At 70.0% G+C, this 22,040-nt stretch overlaps 2 protein-coding genes across 2 annotated transcripts; both read right to left on the bottom strand.

Annotated features, from left to right (window-relative positions):
• Nucleotides 1–8,388: 8,388 nt before the first annotated feature.
• On the bottom strand, nt 8,389–12,267 carry CDC6 (cell division cycle 6; the record flags this gene model as incomplete). Its single annotated transcript, XM_084307226.1, is given in 15 exon segments — nt 8,389–8,478; nt 8,575–8,715; nt 9,645–9,755; nt 9,757–9,827; nt 9,830–9,832; nt 9,975–10,039; nt 10,362–10,605; nt 10,698–10,805; nt 10,935; nt 10,937–11,095; nt 11,304–11,503; nt 11,621–11,876; nt 11,878–11,900; nt 12,028–12,157; nt 12,160–12,267. Coding segments are annotated over 15 exon segments (1,710 nt in total).
• A 1,904-nt stretch (nt 12,268–14,171) lies between these two features.
• Nucleotides 14,172–18,227, bottom strand: LOC311221826 (WAS/WASL-interacting protein family member 2-like; the record flags this gene model as incomplete). Its single annotated transcript, XM_084307225.1, is given in 14 exon segments — nt 14,172–14,389; nt 14,648–14,749; nt 14,904–14,997; nt 14,999–15,061; nt 15,063–15,109; nt 15,982–16,021; nt 16,024–16,178; nt 16,181–16,226; nt 16,229–16,471; nt 16,473–16,711; nt 16,972–17,077; nt 17,181–17,315; nt 18,167–18,188; nt 18,190–18,227. Coding segments are annotated over 14 exon segments (1,371 nt in total). The 3' UTR covers nt 14,172–14,348.
• Between the last annotated feature and the right edge of the window lie 3,813 nt (nt 18,228–22,040).

Here is a 22,040-nt window from a genome sequence, read left to right as displayed (position 1 = left end):
GATGGACAGGGTGTGGGGGGGGGACACAGACGGACGGACAGACAGCCCCCCCCCCGAGCTGTTCCCAGGGCCGTGGCACCCACCGGACCCCGCGGCCAAGGTGGCACGGCCACGGGGCCTCGCTGTCCCCACCAGCATCGCCCCAAAGCAGGGCTCAAAGCACGCCCCGAGCATGCCAGGAGCTCCCCAACGAGCCCCCCCACCCCCCCCAATTCCCAAAAACCAGCCCCCCCCGCGGTGACCCCGGGCAGTGCCCAACACATGCCCAGGGCAGGGCCGCATCCTGCGCCTGCGAACCACAGCGCGCCGGGGCCAGCAACACCACGAGACCCCCGCGGGCACCGTGACACCCCCAGCCCCTCTCTATCGGGTCGGGGGGGGGTCTCCCAGCAGCCCCCCCACCCCACCCCATGCTGGTGCCAACGGCACGCCACCAAACCCCAGCACGTTTCCTGCCGGGGCGCGCGGCGATGGCAGCGCCAGCGCCCGGATGTGACACGCCGGTGAGCGGGGCCACCGCCCTGCACACGCGTGTGTCCCCGTCCTCCCCCCCCTCTCTCTGTCCCCGTTATCTGCCCCCCCCCCTCCCCAACACACACACCCAGAGCTGCACCGGCACCGTGGGGGCACGCGGGGCCACGCCGCTGGGGGGGCACCGAGCCCTTCCCGGCATGCCCGCGGCCGCAGCTTCCCCTCGCCGCTCTCGCTTCCCAGGGCTGCCAGGTTTCAGTTCACCCCCGGCCCCCACCCCAGGGCAGTGCCACCCCCGGGTCCCCTCCCAGACAGCCCCCCCCCAGCTCTCCAAATCCCAGCCGTGTCCCCCCCCCACCCCATAACCCGCATCCCCCAGCCTCACCGTGCGCGGTGCCCGCGCTGCGCCCGGCGGCGACAGTGGCGGACGGGGAAGGGGCTGCGGGCACCGTGCCCCCCGTGGCACACAGGAGGGGGGGGGGGGGGGGCAGAGCGAGGGCCGGGCTCGCTGCCAGCCCCCCCCCCCCTCCCCACGGGGCAGGGCAGGAAGCGCCCGCGGATCCGCTGTGCGGTCGCAGCCTGCGGTTTCCTCGCTGCTGTCAGCGCCGAGGCTGGGGCAGCCTCACACGCGAGGCCGCCGGCCCCCGCCTACCGCCAAGGGTCCTCGGGCACCCCGGGGAACCGGAGCGCTGTCCCCGGCCCACCCCGCCGGCACGGGGTCGGTGGGGGGGGGGAGGACACCGGGACCCCCCTTCCCTCTTCCCCCCTTGGCGGCACCTCGGCCGTGAGTCACCGTCACGTTTCTCACGTCCCCGGGCAGGCGTGATTCATGCCCAGCCCAGCGGCAGGGCCGCGGCCGGCGGCACGCGCTCGGTGCAGGCAACGCGCCGCAGCCACCGGGGCAGGACGGAGGGGGGGGGGCCGGGGTTGACCCCAACCCCCCCACGCTGCACCCCGGGGCTCACAGAGCACCCACGGGCTCGCTCAGCCCTGTTGTGGCACCCCAGCACCCAAGTGGGCACCCCGTGCCGCCCGGTGTCCTCGCCGGTGCCACGGGTGCCCCGTGGAGCCGCCGGCTGCCACCCCCGCAGGGTGGGCGCTCGCCCCGGCACCCCAGCGTCCCGCTGCTGCTGCTGGGGGGGGGTGGGAGGGGGGGGCCACACGCTGAAATTCCACCTGTGGCAGCCGGGCCGGCTCCGGTTACGCCGGGAACGCGCCGCTCCGGTTACACCTCCCGCAGCCGCCGCGCCATTCTTCCCCGGGAACAGGTGCCCCGGCCCCTGCTGCGGCCCCCGGCCCCGGCACGGCCCCGCAGCCCCGCGCCAGCCCCGCCACCCTTGGGTGCTGCCTCAACAGAGGCCTGGCAGCAGCTTGCCACCCTCAACCAACCCCCCGCCCTGCAGCTCCCGGAGCCGGCAGCACCCACGGGTGCCCCGCCGCCGCCTGCCCACGGAGAGGGGCACCCGTGGGCACCCCACGGCGCAGCCCCAACCCTCGGGGGGAAAACCAGCGACCCCGTATCCCGGGGAGGGACTCAGGGGAGCCACGGTGCCGGAGGGGGAATCACGGCACCGGGGTTGGATCACGGCACCGGGGGGGGGGGGATCCCGGTGAGCAGCGGGTTCGCCCCCCGGTTGTTTTTAGCGCTGGACGCGGCGCGCGGCGCCCTGGGAACGGCGTGCCGGGAACAGCGCGGCCCCAGACAGCCCTTTCTGGCTCGGCGACAGCCGGCAGACAAGTGCAGCTGGCTGCGCCGCCGGCCCGCGGCACGGGGCCGCTCGGGACACGGCGCCCGGGGCCGGCGGGGGTGGCCGCAGCGGGCTGGCGGCCGTGCGCCCGTGCCCGCTCGGTGCCACCGTGCCCCTCGCGCTCCCCTCCGGCACGGCGGCACCGGGCTGTGCCGAGCCTCGGGGGGGGGGGGTTTGTGGGGGGCACCATGGCTCGAGCCGGGCACAGAAGCACCCCTAGGGGCTCTGGGGGCTGCACCCCGAAGGTGTCACCCGCCCGGTGCAGGGCGCACGGGGGGCGTCGCGGTGCCGCGTCCCCTGGCATGGCCTGGCGCAGCCGGGGGTGGCCGCACGCGGCCCCTGCCGTGAGCCCCCCCCCCCTCACCACCCCTCTCTCCGTGCTAAGCCTCCTCCAGCCGCAGGGAGATTAACCCATTTTCCGTAATCAGCACATGTGTCACCGCAGATACGATCGCAGCCCTTCCCCCAGAGCCCCGGGGGCCCCGGCGGTGCCACCGCGGGGTGCCCCACGGCACCGGGAGCAAACCCAAAACGCCGCGGTGGGGACCCCAAAAAAAAAAAAAAAGGGCGAGGAAGGGGGTGCGGGGAGATGGGGGGGGAAGGTGGGGGCTGTCCCCTCGCTGTCCCCAGAGCTGCTGGCGCGGGCGGCACGGGGCTGGCGCAGCGAGGGTGGCACGTCGGCGCGCCGCAGCCTCCCGGTTATAAATAGAGCCGGAGCCGCCGAGCTGGTGAATCCCAGCGCCGCGGGGCAGGCGGCGGCACGGGGCCCTCCCCGGGCTCACCGGCACCGGGCACGCGGGGACAAAGCGGGCTGGGACACCGTGGGGGTGTGTGGGGGGGTGTGGGTGCCCCCCCCTTAAAGCTCTCCCCGTGCCGCCCGTGGGCACCGGTGGCACCCAAGGGGGGTACAAGCAGGGGATGGGGGCGAAGGGACCCCCGGTTGTGCCGCGGTGCCGGTGTCACCGCCTCGCTCCCCGGCCCCGTCACGCAGCCGGGAGCTGTGGGGCCACGAGTGTCCCCCCCCCCCCCCCGGTGTCCCCCCCCCAAATCCAAGGTCACCCCCAAGGGCAGGGCGCGCACCCCCCGGTGACATATGGCCCCGCTAAGCCCCGCAGCCGTCCCCCCGTTAATCCCCGCGGGGACGAGGGCACCTCGGGGCGGCGCACGGCCCTTAGGGGACACCCCCCCCACCACCACCACCACCCTTTGCCCCCCCCCCCCCCGCCCCTCCGAGAAGCCAAATGAGGTCAAAGGTCACGGATTTTGGGGGGCCACCCCCTGCTCTCAGCAGGCTGGGGGGGGGGCTCTGGTTTTGCCCACTGATCCCAGCTGCATGGGGTGGGGGGGTGGGGAAAGGGGGGGTCACCCCACCGCGCCCCCCCCCCCCATAAATACACCCTGGGGGGCACCGCAGCGCCCGGCGTGGCTCGGAGGCTGCAAGGAGGGGGCCAGGGCTCAGCCCCCCAACACCCCCCGAGCAAAAAGCAGGCAGAAAGGGGGGGGTGAGGGGGGTGGGAAATGGGGGGGGGGGGGCAGCAGCCGGAGCCCCCTCCCCGGTCCCCCCCCCCAGGCCCCGCTGCCGCGCCAGCGCCCTGTCAGCCGCGGGGAGAGGGATGACTTCCTCCGCGGGACGGCCCCCGCCGGGCCAGGAAGCGGCACAGACACCGCTCGCTGCCCCCCCCCGGACCCCCCCACAAGCCTTGGCACCCAGAGGTGCCCCCCAACCCCCCCCCTCCAAACCCCCCCCCCCCCCCCAACCAGCCCCACTCACTGGCACCGCACAGCCCACGCGGCTGGGGCAGCGGCTGCACCCTGGCTGCCCCCCCCCTTCCCTGTCTCATCCCCCCCCCCCCCACACACAAAGACACCCCCAAAAAGGGGAAGCGGCGGCCGTGCACCGGCCCCCCCCCCGGCCCCCCCTTTTCCATGCAGGGAGGCTCCGGGGGCACCCAGAGCCCAGCCCGGGGGGGGCACCCAGCACCCTGCTCCCTGCTGTGCCCCCCCCACCCCAGCACCCACACACCATGGGAGGGGGGGGCAGCACCCAGATCCCCCCCCCTCCCCCTCCCCAGCCCCAATTTGGGTGCCCTGAGCCCTGTACGAACTGGGGGGGGGGGGGGGTGGGAAACATGGTGAGGGGGGGGGGGCTTGTGCACCCCAGGGGGGGACCCCCGCGATCTGGGGGGCACCAGGGGCAGGAAGGGGGGGGGGCAGCACCCTCAGATATAACGGGGGGGGGGGCTTAACGCAGCCAGGAGGGGGGGGCAATGCTCGGGGTCAGCCAAACGTGGGGGGGTCCCAGCAGCCCCCTCAACCTGGGGGGCACCCCCTACCCCCTTGGGCACCACCTTCACACGGGGGGGACCCCCCTGTCCCCCCCCCAGCCCCCCCCCCTTTCCAAAATCCCCTCCTCGAGCCCCCCCCCCTTAAAAACTATGGGGGGGGGGGCACCCCCTGGGTCACCCCAGGAGCCCCAAAAGGACTTGAAGGGGGGGTCCACCAACCTCCCCCCCCCCCAAAAAAAAAAAAAAGGGGGGGCACCGGGACCGGGTGGGGCACGGAGTGGGGGGGGGGGGGGAACCCGGCGGGCCCTGCCCCTCCCGCAGGGCCTCGGGAAACGGCGCCTGGGCCCGGCGGGCGGGGCGGCGGCGGCTCGGGGAGGGGATTTAGGGTGAAGGGAGGGAGGGGGGGGTTATAGGGGGTGGGGGGGGGGGGGGGTCCGGCTCCTCGGTACCTGCTCACGGCCGGCGGGCTCCGGGTGGCGGCGGCGGCGGCGGCGGCTGCTGCATGGCGGGACCCGAGCGGAGAAGCGAGGAAGAGGAGGAGGAGGAGGAGGAGGAGGAAGGGGGAGCGCTCAGCGCCAGGCGGCAGCGGCCATTGCGAGTCATGTGCTCGCGGGGAAACTTTACCCGGGGCTGGGCCGGGCCGGGCCGGGCGGGGCTGGGCCGGGCGCGGCGGCGGCGGCGGCGGCGGCGGCGGCGGCGGCGGGGAGAGAGGGCGGGAGGGCGCGCGCCGGCCCGCCCCCGCTGGGCACGCCCACTCCCGGCGCTGGGCACGCCCACTCGCCGAGATGGGCACGCCCACTCCCAGCGCTGGCCGTGCCCCCTCGCCGCGCTGGACACGCCCACTCTCCCCGCTGGGCACGCCCCCTCTTCGCTCTAGCCACGCCCACCCCGCGGGCTGGCCGCGCCCTCTCCACTCTGACCACGCCCTCGCCACTCAGACCACGCCCACTCCGCCTTGACCACGCCCACTCCGTCGTGGCCGCGCCCCCTCCTCGCTCCCTCCATCCCCACCGCTGCCCACGCCCCGCTCCCCTTAGCCACGCCCCTCCCCGCTAGCCACGCCCCCTCCCGCTCCACCCACCCATCCAGCCCCACCGCTGGCCACGCCCCGCGCTCATAGCCACGCCCCCTCACCGTAGCCACGCCCAGCAGTGCTCCAAGCCACGCCCCCTCCCCGTTAGCCTCGCCTTATCCCTCCTCGCTGGCCACGCCCCCCAAGCCCGCCAGGCCCCGCCCCTCCCGCCAATGGGGCGCCGGCGGGGGCGTGGCCTGGCGGCAGCGGAACGCTTTGAAGCGGAAGGGGGAGAAAGGGCGGGGGGGGGGCCTTAAAGGGGCCGCGGCCCGTTAATGACCGCTGGGGGGGGGGGTGTGGGGAGCCCCCCCCCTTGGTCCAGGGAGTGGGGGGGCAGGGCTGGGGGTACCCCGGGGGGGGGGGGGCCTCGTGGGGTCACGGGGGGGGGGTTGGGGTCACAGAGGGGAAAATTTGGGGCAGAGATGGGGGGGGGGAAATGGGGGGGGAATGAATTTGGGGGGGGGGGCACAGGGTTGGGGGGGCCTGACCCCCTCCCGGGGGGGGTGGGGGTCACCCATGGGCCCCAGGGATCCCAAATAGGGTGGGAATGGGGAGGGGGGGGGGGCACAGCCTCAGCTTCCCCTGGGTGACCCTGGGGGGGGGGGGGGGGCTGCTGGGACCCCCCCCAGGACCCCCCCAGGACCCCCCCAAGCACACCGGGACCACCACGGGGGGGACCCGGCCAGGAGGAAGGCACCAAAGGGCTCCCAGTGCCCCCCCCAGGATGAGACCCCCCAGGATGAGACCCCCCCAGAATGGGACCCCCCCCCTTGGTAGGACCCCCCCCCATTACCCCCACCCCCCCCACACACCCCCTGTGCCCCCCCACCCCCTGTGTCCCCCCCCCAGCCCCAAACCCCCCCAGCGCACCACAGCCACGCTGGGAGGCCTCACACTGTCCCCAAACGCGGGGTCACCCCATGTCCCCCCCTTTATGTCCCCCCCCCCCCGTGCCATGTGTCCCCCCCCCCGGCCCCGTCGCCCCGCTCGGGTGCAGCGGCGCGGAAGCGGCTGGCAGCTGGGTGCCGGCGGGGACAGCGCAAGGGGGGGGGGACACCGTGGGCACCCACGTGGCCCTTATGTAAGGGGAGGCCACGCGAGGACAGCGGGGAGCCGGGGACAGCGGCGTGGGGACAGGGGGGGGACACGGGGACACTGGGGGGGCACTGGGGGGGCACGGTGGGGAGACACCGGCAGCACCCCGGGGTGCTGAGGTAACGGGATGGGGGTGCAGGGCACTGGGTGCCACCAGCACCCCATGGGGACACCGGGGGGGCACCAGGAGGCCATGGGGACACTGGGGGGACACCGTGGGGACACCATGGGGACACTGGGGGGGACACAAGGATGCCATGGGGACACGGGGGGGAGACACCGGCAGCACCCCGGGGTGCTGAGGCAAAGGGATGGGGGCACACGGCACTGGGTGCCACGGTCACTGTGCCACCAGCACCCCATAGGGACACAGGGAGGGCACCCTGGGGACCCGGGGGGGACACAAGGATGCCATGGGGACGCTGGGGGGACACCGTGGGGACACCATGGGGACACAGAGGGGGACCCACCGGCAGCACCCCGGGGTGCTGAGGCAATGGGATGGGGGCGCACGGCACCGGGTGGCACGGTCACTGTGCCACCAGAACCCCATGGGGACACCGTGGGGACACTGGGGGGACGCTTGTCACCCAGGTGCCCCCCCCTGCCCGGTGCCCCCCTCACCCAACCCCACCTGGGTGCGGGACCCCACAGCCCCAGGGAGGGGCACGGGGACCCCCTGAAGTCCCCCCCAAACCCCTAAAGCCCCCCCCAGGCTGTGCCCTGTGCCCCCCCCCCCCACTTCAACAGCCCCAGGACCCCCGGGGACCGCAGGGACAGGGCTGGGGGCAGCCCCCCCCTTCCCTTGTGCCCCCCCCCAGGGACCCCCATTGTGCCCCCCCACCCCCCCCCACCGAGTGGGGGGGGGGCAGCCAGGGCCAGGCCCTCATTAAGCTGTGGGAAGCGGCTGAGAGATCAAAGCACCCGGCCCCAATTAGCGCCTGGGGCCGCGGGGGGGGGGCGTGAGAACAGGGCTGCCCCCCCCCTCCCCAGCCCCCCCCCCCCCCCTCAACCCGCACCCAGGGCTCTGGGGACCCATGGGTGCCCCCCATCACCCCCCCACAAACAAGATGAGCCCCCCCCCCAAATTTCCCAAGCCCCTGGGGGGGTATTAATGGCAGGATGGGGGGGGGGGGAAAAGAGCTGCCCCCCCCCCCCTTCCTGGAGACCCCCCCCTTTTCTCCCCCCCCCATGGCTGGGAGGCTGCAGAATGAGGTCAGAGCCGCCCTGGGTTAACACAGGCAGAAGGGGGGGGGGCAAAGATGGAGAAAGGGGGGGCCAAAAACTGGGGGGGGGGACACACCCAGGACCCCCCCCAGGGAGCAGGGGGGGCGACCCCCCAAGACGCAGGAGCCCGTCACCGAACCAGGACTTTATTCGCAGCAGGAGATGGAGGGGGGGTCACCCCAAAAATGGGGTGCCCCCCCCCCAAAAATGGAGCATGTGGGGGGGAGCAGAGGGAGGGGGCAGCAACCCCCCCACCCTTTAAAACCAACAGCAATGAGATAAAAAGGGGGGGGGGGGTCCTGCTGGAGCCAGGAGCAGCCAGGTCCCCCCCCAACGTATCCATGGATAAAAATGCGCCGAGCGCTTTGGGGGGGAAATGGGGGGGGTTGTGGTGTCCGGGGGGGGGTTGTGGTGTCCGGGGGGGGGCTGTGGTGTCCGGGGGGGGGCTGTGGTGTCCGGGGGGGGGGCTGTGGGGCCACGGGGGGGGTCCCTAAAGCAGCCCCCGTGCCAGGATGCTCCCCACCAGCGCGGCGTCCTGCAGCGCGTGCCGTGCCTCCTCCTCCTCGATCTTCAGGGACACCTGGGGACGGGGACAAGTTGGGGGGCTCAGCGCCACAAAAGGGGGGGGGGCTCAGGAGGTGCCCCCCCCTTTTCCTACCCCCCCAAATCGTCCTACCTTGGCCAGCCGGGCCTCCTTGGCCCTCTTGAGCTGGAGGACGCCGCGAGCCTCCAGCAGGGTGACGAGGGCCAGGCACTCGGCTTGGTCCACGGCGCAGAGCTGCTGCCGGCGGCACACGCGGCTGTAGGCGTCGTGGAGCTGGGGGCAGAGGGGGCGGCGTGAGGCTGGGGGGGGGGACACGGGGACTACGGGGACCCCCCGAGAGGGCCCAGAGACCCGGGAGAGCCCCTAAGGAGCTTGGGGGTGGTGGGGAGCTCGGGGGCGCACAAGGAGACAAGGGATGTTGGGGACGTCGGGGATCGCAGGAACGGGAGGGGTTTTGGGGACCCGAAGGAGCCCAGAGACCCCAGGGACATCAGGGACCCTAAGAACCCCAGGGACTTTGGGGACGTCAGGGACCCTAAGGAGACCGGGAACCCCAAGGCCCTTAGGGACACCAGAGACCCCTGGGGACTCCAAAGACCTCAGGGATCCCCAAGGAGCCCGGTGACCCCAGGGACCTTGGGGACACCAGGGACCCCAGGAGCATGAGGGACTTTGGGGACCCTAAGGACCCCAGAGACCTTGGGGATGCCAGGAACCCCAGGAGCACGAGGGACATCAGGGACCCTAAGGAGCCTGGGGACCCCAAGATCCTTAGGGACACCAGAGACCCTAAGGACCCCAGGGACCTCAGACACTCTGGGGACTCCAAAGACCTCAGGGATCCACAAAGAGCCCGGGGACCCCAGAAACTTTGGGGACCCTAAGGACCCCAGAGACCCCAGGAACCTTGGGGACATCAGGGACCCTAAGAACCCCAGGGACTTTGGGGACATCAGGGACCTCAGAGAGCCTGGGGACACCCTAAGGACCACAGGGAACTTGGGGACCCCCAAGAAGCCCAAGGCCCCCAAGGACCCCCGAGAACATCAGGAACCCTAAAGACCCCAGCGACCTTGGGGACCTCAGAGCCCCTAAGGACCCCAGGGACCCCCCCCAAAGAGCCCGAGGACCTCAGGAACCCCCCCAAAAAAATCCCAAGGACCTCAGGACCCCCCCCAAAACCCCCATCCCCAAAACCTCACCTTGCCCAGCGTCACCTCGCGGGCGCGCAGGTGCCGGGCGAGGAGCAGCAGGGAGCACACCAGGACTTTCTGCTGCAGGGGGAAGGTGTCGGGGGCTCCGCGCCCCCCCCCCCGCCGCCATCCTGTCCCCAAAAACCTCCGAGAGGACGCGGGAGACGTGGGGGAGCCCCACGCGCACGGGGGGTCACCTACAGGCAGAAAAGGGGGGTCAGGGTTTTTTTGGGGTGGCCCCAAACCCAGCCAGACCCAGGGAGGGACCCATGCAGGGACACCAGGGTTTGAGGCTGCCCCCGTGGGACCCCCCCCATGTCCCCCCCCCCGGTTACTCACAGCCCGGCGGGGGCTTGAGGAGGGTCTGGGTCCTCACATCCAGCTCCACCATCTCCACGGCTCGCCTGTGGGGAAACACCCCCGGCCCCCTCAGCACCCCGAGGTGGGCTCAGCACCCCCTTTCCTTGCCTCCTGCACCCCCCCCCCGGTGACCCCCCCAAGACACGGCGTCACCACCTTCCCCCAAACACACCCAATAATAAAACCCCTTTAACCTAAACCTCTGCTTTTTCAGCTTAAACCCCCCATCCTATCATATCCATAACAAGGAGCCCCCCAACTCCCCCAGAACCCCCCCCTTGGGTGAGGGGGGGGTCACTGGAACCAGAATCCCACCACCCCCCACCCCCTATTTTTATTTTATTTTATTTTATTTTTAATTTTTACCTGCAGACGTCGAGGGCTTTGCGCGCGTCGCCGGACACGGCCGAGACTTTGCGGGCGCAGAACTGGAGGGCGGGGGGGTCCAGCACGGCTTCGGCCCCCCCCCGGGCCAAGCGCTCCTGCAGGATGGCCGCCAGCTGCTGGCGGCTGTAGGGGGGGAAATGCAGCAGGCGGGGGGGGCCGGGGGCCAGGCGGGCGTGCAGCCGCGCCAGGGTGCGCTCCGTCAGGTCCAGCGCGTTGGCCACCCCTGGAAAGGGGGGGGGTGGGGGGGGCACAGAGGGGTTAAGGAGGGGTCGGGGGGGGTCCAGATCCCGATTTTTGGGGTGATTTGGGGCTCACCGATGAGGACGAGACGGGAGCCGGGCAGTCGGGGCCAGTCGAAGATGGTGTAGAGCACGTCCTGCCCCTTGCTCTCCAGCTGGTCCAGCTCGTCCAGCACCAGCAAAACTGCGGGATGGGGGGGTAAAAAAATTAACTCGGCCCCAAATCCACCCCCCCCCACGACCTCCTGGGGGTGTCCAGAGCTAGGGAGAGGATGGGATTTGGGTCCTGGTCCCCCAAAAACTCAGTACTCACAGCATGGGTCCGGGGGTCGTCAGCTCCTTCTCCAGCCCCCTGAGCGCCTCCCTGCCGGCCCCCGGCACCCCCAGGCGCTGCGCCACGGTGGGGAAAACGGCCTGGGGGGAGCTCAGCTCCATGCAGTTCAACACCAACACCCGGCTCCCCGCCAGCTCATCCTGCTGGGGGAGAGGAAAAAAAAACGGGGGGGGTCAGGGCGTTAAAATCCCAGCTGCAAAAACCCCAAAAAAAACCCCCCCCGGTGCGCTCCGAACCGTGCGCACGGGACCCTCTCCAACCCAACCCAACCCAACCCAACCCAACCCAAACCCTCCTCAATTTTTTTTTTTTTTTTGGGGGGGGGGGGTTCTCGGGGGTGGCAGGCACCTGGCAGTCGCGCAGCACGCAGCTCAGGCACGCCGTCTTGCCCGTGCCGGGGGGGCCCGAAATGTAGAGGCTGCCGGGGCGCCGTGCGGGGAGGTGCTCCCCCAGGAATTGCCGGATGGCGCCCGCCTCCCGCTCCCGGCCCTGCAAACGCTCGGGCACGGCGGCGTGCAGAGCCCGCTTCGCCTCCTGGTAGCAGCTCCCTGCGTAGGAACGGGAAAAATTAGGGTGAGGGGAGGGTGTACGGACCCCCCCCCCCCGGATGCAAACGCGCTTTGGGGACCGGACCCCCCCCCCCGTTACGGGCTACCCGCGCTCACCTTCGGGTCGGAAGAGCCGGGTGCGCACGGGGTCCCCGCTGCGCCCCGAGCTTTGGGGGGTCTCCTGGCCTCGGCGTGGGGTGGGTGGCACCGGGGGGGTCGGTGGCTTCTCGGGGGTGCTCAGCTTCGTGGGGGTGTTGGGTGGCTTCTCGGGGGGGCTCGGTTTCCCCGGGGAGGTCGCGGGGTCCCCAAAAAGCAGGCGGCGCCCCCGGTTCTCCTTGCTGCGCTTGGCCGGGGAGCAGGGCAGGGCGCGGGGGGACGTTGCACAGGTTGTCATCGCCTGTCCGGGGGGGGGACACGAGGGGACAGCTCAGCCCCAAGAGCTCCAAAAGCTCCCAGGAGGAGAGGAAAGCCCCTCGCACCCCAAAGGACCCCCCCCCACATCCCAAGGGGGGTTGGGGGCTCACCCAGGCGCTTGCGGGGGCTCAGGGGCAGCGCTTGGCACCGGGGAGACAGCGGGGCCGGGGGGGCCGAGCCGGGTCCTGGGGGGTTCTTGGGTAAAGGCGAGAGGTTTGGGGCAGGGGGGTCGCGGTCATCCTGGAGGTTTTGGCTGGGGGGGGCTTGGCCGGGGGGGCGGCGAGGCAGCGGGCGCTCCGGCGGCGGGGGAAGCCGATGGTGGGCTGGCTGCGGGAGCGGGTGCTGGGCATGGCCGGGGGGGCTCTGTGGGAGAGGCAGCGTCACACCGGGAGACCCCCACCCCATGTCCCCCCCCCCCAGCTCTGCCCACACCGCCCCGTAGCCCCCAGCCCTACACGACCCCACATCACCGCCCTTACCCCTGTGTGCATCCCCCGAAGCCCCTCACCCTCATCCCATGTGCCCAACCCTACAACGTGACCCCCATCCCAGCTCCCTAACCCCATATTTGTGCCCCCCAACCCTACAACATGACCCCACCCCCCCACCCTCACCCCACACGTGCCCCCCCCAGCCGTACCCCACACACCCCAGCCCCACAACGACCCCATATCGCTGCCCCCATCCGCCCTATAGCCCTGCCCCAATGCCCCGCAACCCCCTACCCCATAACCCAGGGGTCCTGCCCCTATTCCCTGCCCCATAACCCCCATAGCCCCCAAATCCCCCCCATAGCCCCCCAAATCCCCCTATAGCCCCCAACCCCCCCCCCAGCCGCCCCCCCGCCCCAATATCCCGGCCCCCAGATGCCCCCTGCCCCATAACCCAGGGGTCCTGCCCCTATTCCTGCCCCATAGCCCCCCATAAGCCCCCCAAATCCCCCCCATAGCCCCCCCCAGCCCCCGCCAACCTCCTGGCGCCAACTCAGCCGCAGCCCCTCAGTTCCCGCCACCAGGCCGGGCTGGCCACGCCCCCTTCGCCCCCATTGGCCGAGCCCCGCGCCGCCGGAGCCAATCGCCAAGTCCCGCGCCAAGCGCTCCGGCTAATTGGCGCCAACGCGAGGGGCACGCCGGGAGTTGTATGCCGCGGCGCGCAAGGCCTGCTGGGAGATGTAGTCCTGAGGGCGAGGAGAGGCTCCATGGCCCTGAATGGCTCCCAGTATCCCCAGTTTCCCCAGTATCACCAGTCCCGGTTCTCTACCGTTCCCAGTATCCCCACGCCCAGCTCCCCACAGCTCCCAGTACCCTCAGCACCCCCCAGTATCCCCAGTCCAGGCTCCCCAACCCTCCCAGCATCCCCAGTCCCAGCTCCCAGTATCCCCAGTCCTCCCAGTATCCCCACGCCCAGTTCCCCAGTGCTCCCAATATCCCCAGTATTCCCAGTCCCAGCTCCCAGTGCTCCCAGTATCCCCAGTCCCAGCTCCCCAGAACTGACACTGTCACCACTGCTCCCAGTATTCCCCACTCCCAGTTCCCCAGTGCTCCCGGTATAACAGTATCCCCAGTCCCAGCTCCCCAGTGCTCCCAGTATTCCCCACTCCTAGTTCCCCAGCCCTCCCAGTATCCCCAGTCCCAGCTCCCAGTGCTCCCAGTATCCCCAGTGCTCCAGTACCCCCCCAGCAGATCCCCCAGCGAGGCGCCACATCCTCAGGGACACAGGTTCACCGTTATTTCCTTTATTTAACCCAATTCCGGGCTCACGGGGAGGTGTGTGGGGGGGTTCCCCTCCTCCCCTTCCCCCCCGGCAACCCCCAGGGACGGGGCGAACCAATTCTTCCTTTTTTTAACCCAAACCGCGTCCCCCCGTGTCCCCCCCCCCTTGCAGGGGAAGGCCCCAGCGCCGTACAAAAACCACCACCGAAAAAAAAGCTGAAAGGGGAGGATTTTAGGACAACCGCCCCCCCCCTCTCCTCCTACCCCCCCTCCCTCTGCAGCACGGACCCGGTTAACGGGAGCCCCCCCCCCTTTTTTTTTTGACCCCCCCCGGGCACCGGCGGTCGCTCAGCGTAAGGCAAACGGCAAACGGAGCCCCCCCCCCCGGTAAAACGCTCAAATTTGGGGATTTAGTGTTAAAACGGGGGTGTGAAACCCGCAAAAACGCTGCCCCCCCCCCCCCATGAGGCTCCTGTGCAAACAAAACTCCCCGGGGGGGGGGCTCCGTGCTTGGACCCCCCCCCCCCCCCCAAAACCCCCCGTGCCGTGATGGGGAAGGGCTGAGGGGTGAGGGGGGGCACGGGGAGGGGGGGCTGGGGGGGGGGGCAGGAGGGTCTCATGCAGGTTTTTTTTTTTTGGGGGGGGGATATTTTTTGGGTGGGGGGGGGGTAGCTCCGTGCCTCCGCTCGGGATCCAGGCGCCGGCGCCGCCACCCGCTTTCACCTGGGGATGGGGGGCAGAGGGGGGGCCCCGCGGGTGGCTGTGGGGAGAAAAGGGGGGGCTGAACCCCCAGGAAAAAAAATAAAAGGGTTTAGGGCCCCCCCCGTGCCCCCCCCCACGGGTAGGGGGGCTCTGAAAATAACCCCCCCCCCCACAATGAGGGCGTCGGGGGCAGGAGCCGCGTCCTCTGTGCTGCTCCTGGGGGCACTCAGAGCCCCCCCAGGGGGGGTTTTTTGGCCTCCCACCTGCCCAAAATTTTTTGGGGGGGTCCGGGGGGGGGGGTCGGGGGCCCCCTCACCTCTGTTGGTTTTGCTGGGGTAAATCCTCTGGAAGAATTTGTACTCCTCGGGGGCCGGGAAATCCTCGACGGGGTGGAAGGAGTACTTGGACTCGAAGTCGTCTGCGGGGAAAAAAAAATGGGGGGGGGGGGACACAAAAAAAATAAAAATAAAAGGGGGGGGCAAAATGAAGCCCAAAGGGCTCGGTGCTGCCCCTAGAACCCCCCCCAAACCCCCCCAAACCCCCCCAATTTGTCCCCGTGCCCCGGTACTCACCCAGGAAGGCTCTGATGGAGTCCCGGTGGCCGTTTCTCAGCGGGGGGGGGCGGCGGGGGGGCCCGGCCGGCGTGCGGGTGGGCGGCGGTGGGGGGCTTCCCGCGGCCGGGGGGGTCGGCGGGGCCGTGAACTCGGTAAGGGGGAGGTGGCGGGGGGGGGGGCGTCGCGCCCCCCGTTGCGCAGCAGCGGCGGAGGGGGCGGAGGGGCTGCGGGGAGAGACGGGGGTGGGGGGGGTGAGGAAGGAGCCCCCCCCCCGGGGGGAAAAATAAAAATAAAAATAAAAATAAAAATAAAAATGGGGGGGGCAGGGATTGGGTCCCCTGGGATGTGGGAGGGTGATCTTGATGTCTCCTTGCCCCCCCCCCAAAGAGGAGAGGAGATCAGGGTGGGTGTGAGACCCCCCCCAGAATGGGTGTGAGACCCCCCCCAGAATGGGCAAGAGACCCCCCCCGGGTGGGTGTGAGCCCCCCCAAAATGGGTGTGGGACCCCCCCCAAGTGGGTGTGAGACCCCCAGGATGGGCGTGAGCCCCCCCCAGGGTCAGTATGAGACCCCCCCGGATGGATGTGAGACCCTCAGCATGGGTATGAGCCCCCCCAGAATGGGCGTGAGCCCCCCCTGGGTGGGTGTGAGACCCCCCTCAGTGGGTGTGAGCCCCCCCCGAACTGGTCTGAGACCCCCCCGGGTGAATCCGAGACCCCCAGGGTCAGCATAAGGCCCCCCCGGGGTGGGCATGAGCCCCCCAGAATGGGTATGAGCCCCCCCAAAATGAGTGCGAGCCCCCCCAGAATGGGCGTGAGACCCCCCCAGGTGGGTGTGAGCCCCCCCAGGACAGATGTGACCCCCCCAGGGCACTGCAGGACCACCCGTGCCACCAGCAGCACGCGGGGTTCCCACAGCAGGACCCCCCCCCAGGGGGAAAAACCCCACCGCATCCCAATACCACCGCTTCCCCCCCCCCAAATGGAAATCTCCCCCCCTCCAAAAGGGAAATCCACCCCCAAAAGGGAAATCTCCCCCCCCAGCCCCCAAAAAAAGCCCCCCCCCAGAACTTACAGGGGCTGAAGCTTTGGGCTTACCTGCACCCCGGCTGGGGGGGTCCCTTGCCGGCGGGGGGGGGGGCGGCTGCTTTGGAGAGCTGGGGAGGCTGCGGAATTTGGGGGGGGGGGCGCCAAACCCCTTAAGGGGCCGGGGGGCTTCCTGTGCAGGGAATTGTGCCTCTGGGGCAATTCGGGGGCGGCCTCGGCCACGGGGCTGGGGGGGCCGTTGGGACGCCGGGGGGCTGGCGGTAAGGAGGGGGGGGCGGCGGGGGGGGGGCGGCGGCGGCGAGGGTTTGCCCCCCGGAGCCCCCGTTCGGAGGTTAACGGGGGACGGGGGGGTTTGGCGGGCGGTGGGGCTGGGGGGGGCCCGTCCCGGTGGTGTGGGGGGGGGTGGTGGTGGTGGTGGTGGTGGTGGTGGGCGGCGGGGGGGGGGGCGTTGAGCTGGGGTGGGGGGTAAGGGTTTTTCTCGGTTGTAGGAGGAAATTTTGGGGGTGGGGGCGTTGCGGCGGCCCGGGGGGGGTGGGGGGGGGGGCGGAGGAGCTGTGCTTCATGCCCCCCGAGGGGTTGGAAGCGGCGTTGGGGCGGGAGAGGTCGGGGAGGGAGGGTCTTTGGGTGCGGGGTAATTCGGGGGGGGAGCCTCGGCCGCCGTCGGCATCGTCTTGAGGGGGGGGGGCGGCTGCCGGGAGGTGGGGGCGGACGGCACCGGGGGTCTGGGGGCGGGCCGCTCGGGAGCCGGGCACTTGGAGGGTTTGTTTCGTTGAGCTTTCTGCTGAGGGGGGGGGGAAAAAAAATAATTAAGAGGGAGTGAGGGGTTGGGAGGGGCGCTGAGCACCCCCAGGATGCAAAAGGAGCCCCCCCCCCCGGGAAGCTGGGGGGGGGATTTGGGGGATTTGGGTATGACAGAGAGTGCCGAAATACCCAAATCCTCGGGGTGGGCACAGGCAGAGAGAGCCCAGCCCCCCCCCTGCTGCCCACAGAGCTTCTCCTGGGGGGGGGGGGGGAAAAAAATTCACCGAGTGTGGCCCCCACCTGAGGTGTCCTTGGCCCCCACGGGTCGCAGTTTGGGCACGCCGCCCTGGAACAGCCCCCCCTTGGGCTGGAGTGGCCCCGAAACGCCTCCGCAGCCAGCCTTGGGCTCTGGGGGGAGGAGAAAGGCAGCGAGGGGGGGGGGTCACGGAGGGGTTGAGAGACCCCCTGGGGGGGGGAAAAAGGCACGGGGGGGGTCAGGGGTAACTCACTTTCGAGAGGAGGGGGGCGCTGCGGTCGTTGATCTGTGTCACCTTGCGCAGCTTGGTCCCTTTGCAGATGTCCTGCAGGAGCGCCCCCCGGCCACGCTGCTCCTCGCGGCTCAATTTCGGGGGCTCCGTGTTCGCCTGGGGGTGAGGGGAGCCCCCCCCCCCGGGGGGGAGTGTGAGACCCCCGGGGTGGATTTGAGCCCCCCAGGGTGGGTTTAAGCCCCCCAGGGTGGTTGTGAGCCCCCCAGAGAAGTTGTGAGCCCCCCAGGGTGAGCGTGAACCCCCCCAGCCCGTTGTGAGCCCCCCAGGGGCAGTTGTGAGCCCCCTAGGGCGGGCGTCAGACCCCCAGAGGTGGGCATGAGCCCCCCCAGCCAGTTGTGAGCCCCCCAGGGGTGGGCGTAAGCCCCCCAGGGTGGGTTCGAGACCCCAGGCCAGTTGTGAGCCCCCAGGGTGGGTTTGAGACCCCCAGGGCAGCATGAGCCCCCCCAGCCAATTGTTAGCCCCCCAGGGTTGGTGTGAGAGCCCCAGGGTGGGTTTGAGCCCCCCAAGCCAGTTGTGAGACCCCCACAGTGGGTTTGAGCCCCCAGGGTGGGTTTGAGACCCCCAGGGTGGGTGTGAGACCCCCCAGGGGTGGGTGTCAGACCCCCCAGGGGTGGGTTTGAGACCCCCCAGCCAGTCGTGAGCCCCCAGGGGTGGGCGTGAGCCCCCCAGCATGGGTTTGAGCCCCCCAGGGCAGGCGTGAGCCCCCCCAGCCAATTGTGAGCCCCCCCAGGGTGGGTGTGTGCCCCCCCAGCTCTGCCCACCAACCCCCCCATGCACCCCAGGAAGCCCCCCCCCCAAGCCACAGAGGGGCAGAAAAAAAAAACACAGGAGGAGCCCCCCCCCGGGCGCAGAATGAGGCCGGGGAAACTGAGGCACGGATGGGGAAGGAAGGGGGGGGCACCCAAAGGTGCTGAGGGGGGGAGGGAGCGGCCCCCCCCCCCCGTTACCTGGCTGAAGGTGGGGGGCGGGGGGGGGGCCGGGCGGCGGCGGCGGGGGGGGGATCGGCATCGCGGCCTGCTCAGGGCTGGGGGCTCATCGCGGCTGTGGGGTGAAAAAGGGAGAGATCAGGAAAGCTGCAGGAGGGGGGGGGGGGGGGGGAGACCCCCGGGGGCAGCACCGCCACGGGGGGGGGGGGCTACGGGGAGCTGCACCCATGGGTGATGCTCCCGGAGCTGTCCTGGCCCCATTCCCAGCCCCATTCCCGACCCCACAGCCCCATTGTGCTCCCCAAACCCACCCCCCAATGAGCTGTGCCCCCCCCCCAGAACCCTCTTGGGGTTCCTGTGGGGTTTTATAACCCCAGTTCCCTTCTCAGCCCCCCCTCCTGTGGGATAAACCACGTTTTGCTGCTGCCATGGGGGCTCAAATAAATCAGGGGGCGTCCCCACGGGGCCAGCCCGAGCCCCCCCAGGGGCTCCAGGAGCCTCTCTGAGCCCCCCCGCCCCCCCCGAGGGGTCTCCTCGCCCCCTAAAAATGTGCCTTGGTGCTGAACCAAACCGTGCCGGGCTCTGGGTGTTCAATGCCCGGAGGGATCGCAGCCAGGGCACGCCGGGATGGGAACCAGCACGGATCCCAGCTCCTGCCCCAAATCCTGCCCCAAATCCTGCCCCGGGGGCTCTTTCTCCCCCCCCCCGTGCTCCTTCCTGCTCCCTCCTCGGCTCCTTCTCGTCTGCTCCTTCTCCTCCTGCACTGCTCCCGGCTCCTTCCCTGTGCTCCTTCTCCAGATCCTTCCCTGGTTCCTTCCCTTCTCCCTGCTCCTTCCCCAGCTCCTTTCCGTGCTTCTTCCCCGGTTCCTTCCCTGTGCTCCTTTTCCCTGCTCCCTGCTCGGCTCCTTCCCTGTGTTCCTTCTTGTTCCTTCCCAAATCCTTCCCTCTGTGCTCTTTCTCCTTGCTCCTTCCCTGGCTCCTTCCCCAGATCCATTCCCTGTGCTCCTTCTCCCTGCTCCTTCCCTTCTCCTCGCTCCTTGCTCAGCTCCTTCCCTCTGCTCCTTCTCCTTGTTCCTTCTCTGGCTCCTTCCCCAGATCCTTCCCTGGCTCCTTCTCCCTGCTCCTCCTTGGACCTTCCCTGTGCTCCTTCTCCCTGCTCCTTCCCCGGCTCCTTCCCCGTGCTCCTTCCCCAAATCCTTCCCCCTGTGCTCCTTCCCCGTGCTCTTCCTCCCGTTTCTTCACTGGCTCCTTCCCCAGCTCCCTCCCCGTGTTCCTCCTGTTCTCCTTTTCTCCCTGCTTGGCTCCTGCGTTCCTTCTCCTTGCTCCTTCTCCCTGCTCCTTCCCCAGCTCTTTCCCTGTGCTCCTTCCCCAAATCCTTCCCCCTGTGCTCCTTCCCTTCTCCCTGCTCCTTTCTCAGCTCTTTCCCCTGCTCCTTCTCCTCGGACCTTCCCCGTTCTCCTTCCCCGACGGGAACGGGACCCTGACAGGGAACCAGGTCCTGACTCAGATCCCGAGGCCCCGACACGTAACGCGGCTCCTGGCCGAAGGAATGAAGCTCCCGACAGGTTCCGAGGCTCCTGACTCAGTGCCGCGTGGACGGACAGACAGACAGACGGACAGATCGGGGGCTTTCTGGGGTCGCAGGGGACCCCACACCGGGGAAAATCCCCCAATAAAGCGCCCGGGAAGCAGGGGGATGCGGCCCCGCGGGGATTAGCGGCCAAGGGCACGCGGAAAGGCAGAAAGAAAAAGCCCTAAAAAGCAAAAAGCCCCAAAAAGCAAAGCCCCAAAAAGAAAAACGCCCAAAAGATAAAACCCCAAAAAAAGAAGAAAAGCCCCCCAAAAAAGGAGAAAAGCCCCCCAAAAAAGGAGAAAAGCCCCAAACCCCAAAAGAAAGAAGCAAAGCCCCAAAGAAAAACCCCAAAAGACGCAAAGCCCCAAAAAAGAAGCAAAGCCCCAAAGAAAAACCCCAAAACCCCCAAAGACGCTAAACCCAGAAGAAGCTAAACCCCAAAAACCCCAAAAGGCACAAGGGGGCCGTCCCCACACCCACCCCAGGGTTTGGGGTCTCCCGAGGCTGCTGCCCCCAGCGGGGTGACCCCACAGGGGAGCTGCTGCTCGGGTCCTCCCCAAAACACCCCCCAGGCTCAAATCACGACCCAAACCCCAAAAGGTGACACCCAGCAGCATGTCCCCCCCTAAAACACCTCAATTGCTCAGCAGCTGCCACGGGACCCCCCCACGGGACCCCAAAAGCAGGGGCTGGGGGCGCAGGAGCACGAGGGAGGGGGTGCTGCCCCCATAGGGCCGGGTCCTTGCTCTTTTAGGTTCATTTTAGGTTCGTTTTGGGTTCGTTTTAGGGCAGCAGGGCCAAGGACACCGATGGGGGGGGTGACACGGAGGCTTAGGGACAGGTCTGGGTGGTGCCCGGGGGGGTGACCCACCCCCAGCTGCCTCCTCCCGGCCCCAAAGCCCGGGGAGGAGTTAATTAGGGCAGGGGCAGGACCGGGGATGAGTTAATTAGGGCAGAGGCGCTGCTGGGGGAAGCCAAACCCCAACAAAACGCCGGCTCTGACGACCCCCCCCCTTTTACCGGGGGGCTCAGCACCCCCCAGAGGCTTTTCCCTAGGATTTCGCCCCCCCAGACACCCCAAAAGGCCCCGGGGGGGGCACAGTGAAGGGACTGTGGGGCCAGAGCCTTCCCCCAGAGACGGGCTGGGGGTCCCGGGGGACCCCCCATGTCCCCCCTTCCCTCTTTATAGGGTCAGGCCCCCCCCCAACCCTCTTACAGACCCCCTGCCCCCCCCGCAGCCCCCTTACAGCCACCCCCATTGCCTCCTTATGGACCCCCCCACTGCCCCCATACAGACCCCACACCCCCCCCACTGCCTCCCTATGGACCCCCCCAACCCCCTGAGGCCCCTTTATGGCCCACAACCCCCCCCTGCCCCCCCCCACACCCCCTGCCCCCCCCAAACACCTCCTTACGCCCCCCCCAACCCTCTTCTACCCCTTTATACCCCCCAGCCCCCCCCCACAGCCCCTTTACACACCCACACCCCCCCCCCACCGCCTCTTTATGGCCCCCCAGCCCCCTCCTGCCCCCTTACAGCCCCTGCCCCCCCCAATACCCCCACACACACCCCCTGCCCCCCCCCCACCGCCTCCTGACGAGCCCCACGCCCCCGCCTCCTGCCCCAAACACACCTCAGGTCCCCCCAGCCCCCACACCCCCCTCACAGACCCCAGACCCCCCCACTGCCCCTTTAACACCCCCCTCACCACCCCCACCCGCCCCTCACAGGCCCCACGCCCCCCCCAGCCCCACAGGACCCCCCCAGGCGCTCTCCTCCCCCCACAGACCCGGTACAACCTCGGCCACGGCTCCCCAGGACCCCCCCGGACCCCCCAGACCCCCCCCAGCCCCCCAAGACCCCCCCGGGCCCCCCCCGCTCCTCAACCGCCGCCGCGGCCTCCTCCCGCCGCACCCGGAACGCGGCCGCCGTCCCAACAAAATGGCGGCCGCTGCCCCCCTCCTGCGCCTGCGCGGGCCGTGGCCGGATGAGGGAGGGGGCGGCGGCCGGGCCACGGCGCCATGTTGGGGAGGTCGGGGGCGGCCATCTTGGGAAGGGCGGTGGGAGGGAGGTGAGAGAACGCGAAGCCGCCATCTTGGGAAGGTCAAGATGGCAGATGAGGGCGCCCCGCTCTGCAGGCGGCCCGAGGGTGGTGGAGACCCGCCAGGAACCAAGCGGCCGTGCAAGGCCGGGGGATACTGCGGCCAAGCCTGGGACCGCCCCTCCCTGAACGGAGCTCAGGCGGTTTTATTTCCCGGCAGCCATGTTGGGAAGGTCAGGCTACTTCCCCTGCAGCCGCCATGTTGAGGTCACGTGGCGCC

This window comes from Netta rufina (genome assembly GCF_964035555.1).
Source record: "Netta rufina genome assembly, contig: SCAFFOLD_157, whole genome shotgun sequence".
Taxonomy (NCBI): domain Eukaryota; kingdom Metazoa; phylum Chordata; class Aves; order Anseriformes; family Anatidae; genus Netta; species Netta rufina.
This window is presented reverse-complemented; position numbering and strand designations above follow the sequence as displayed.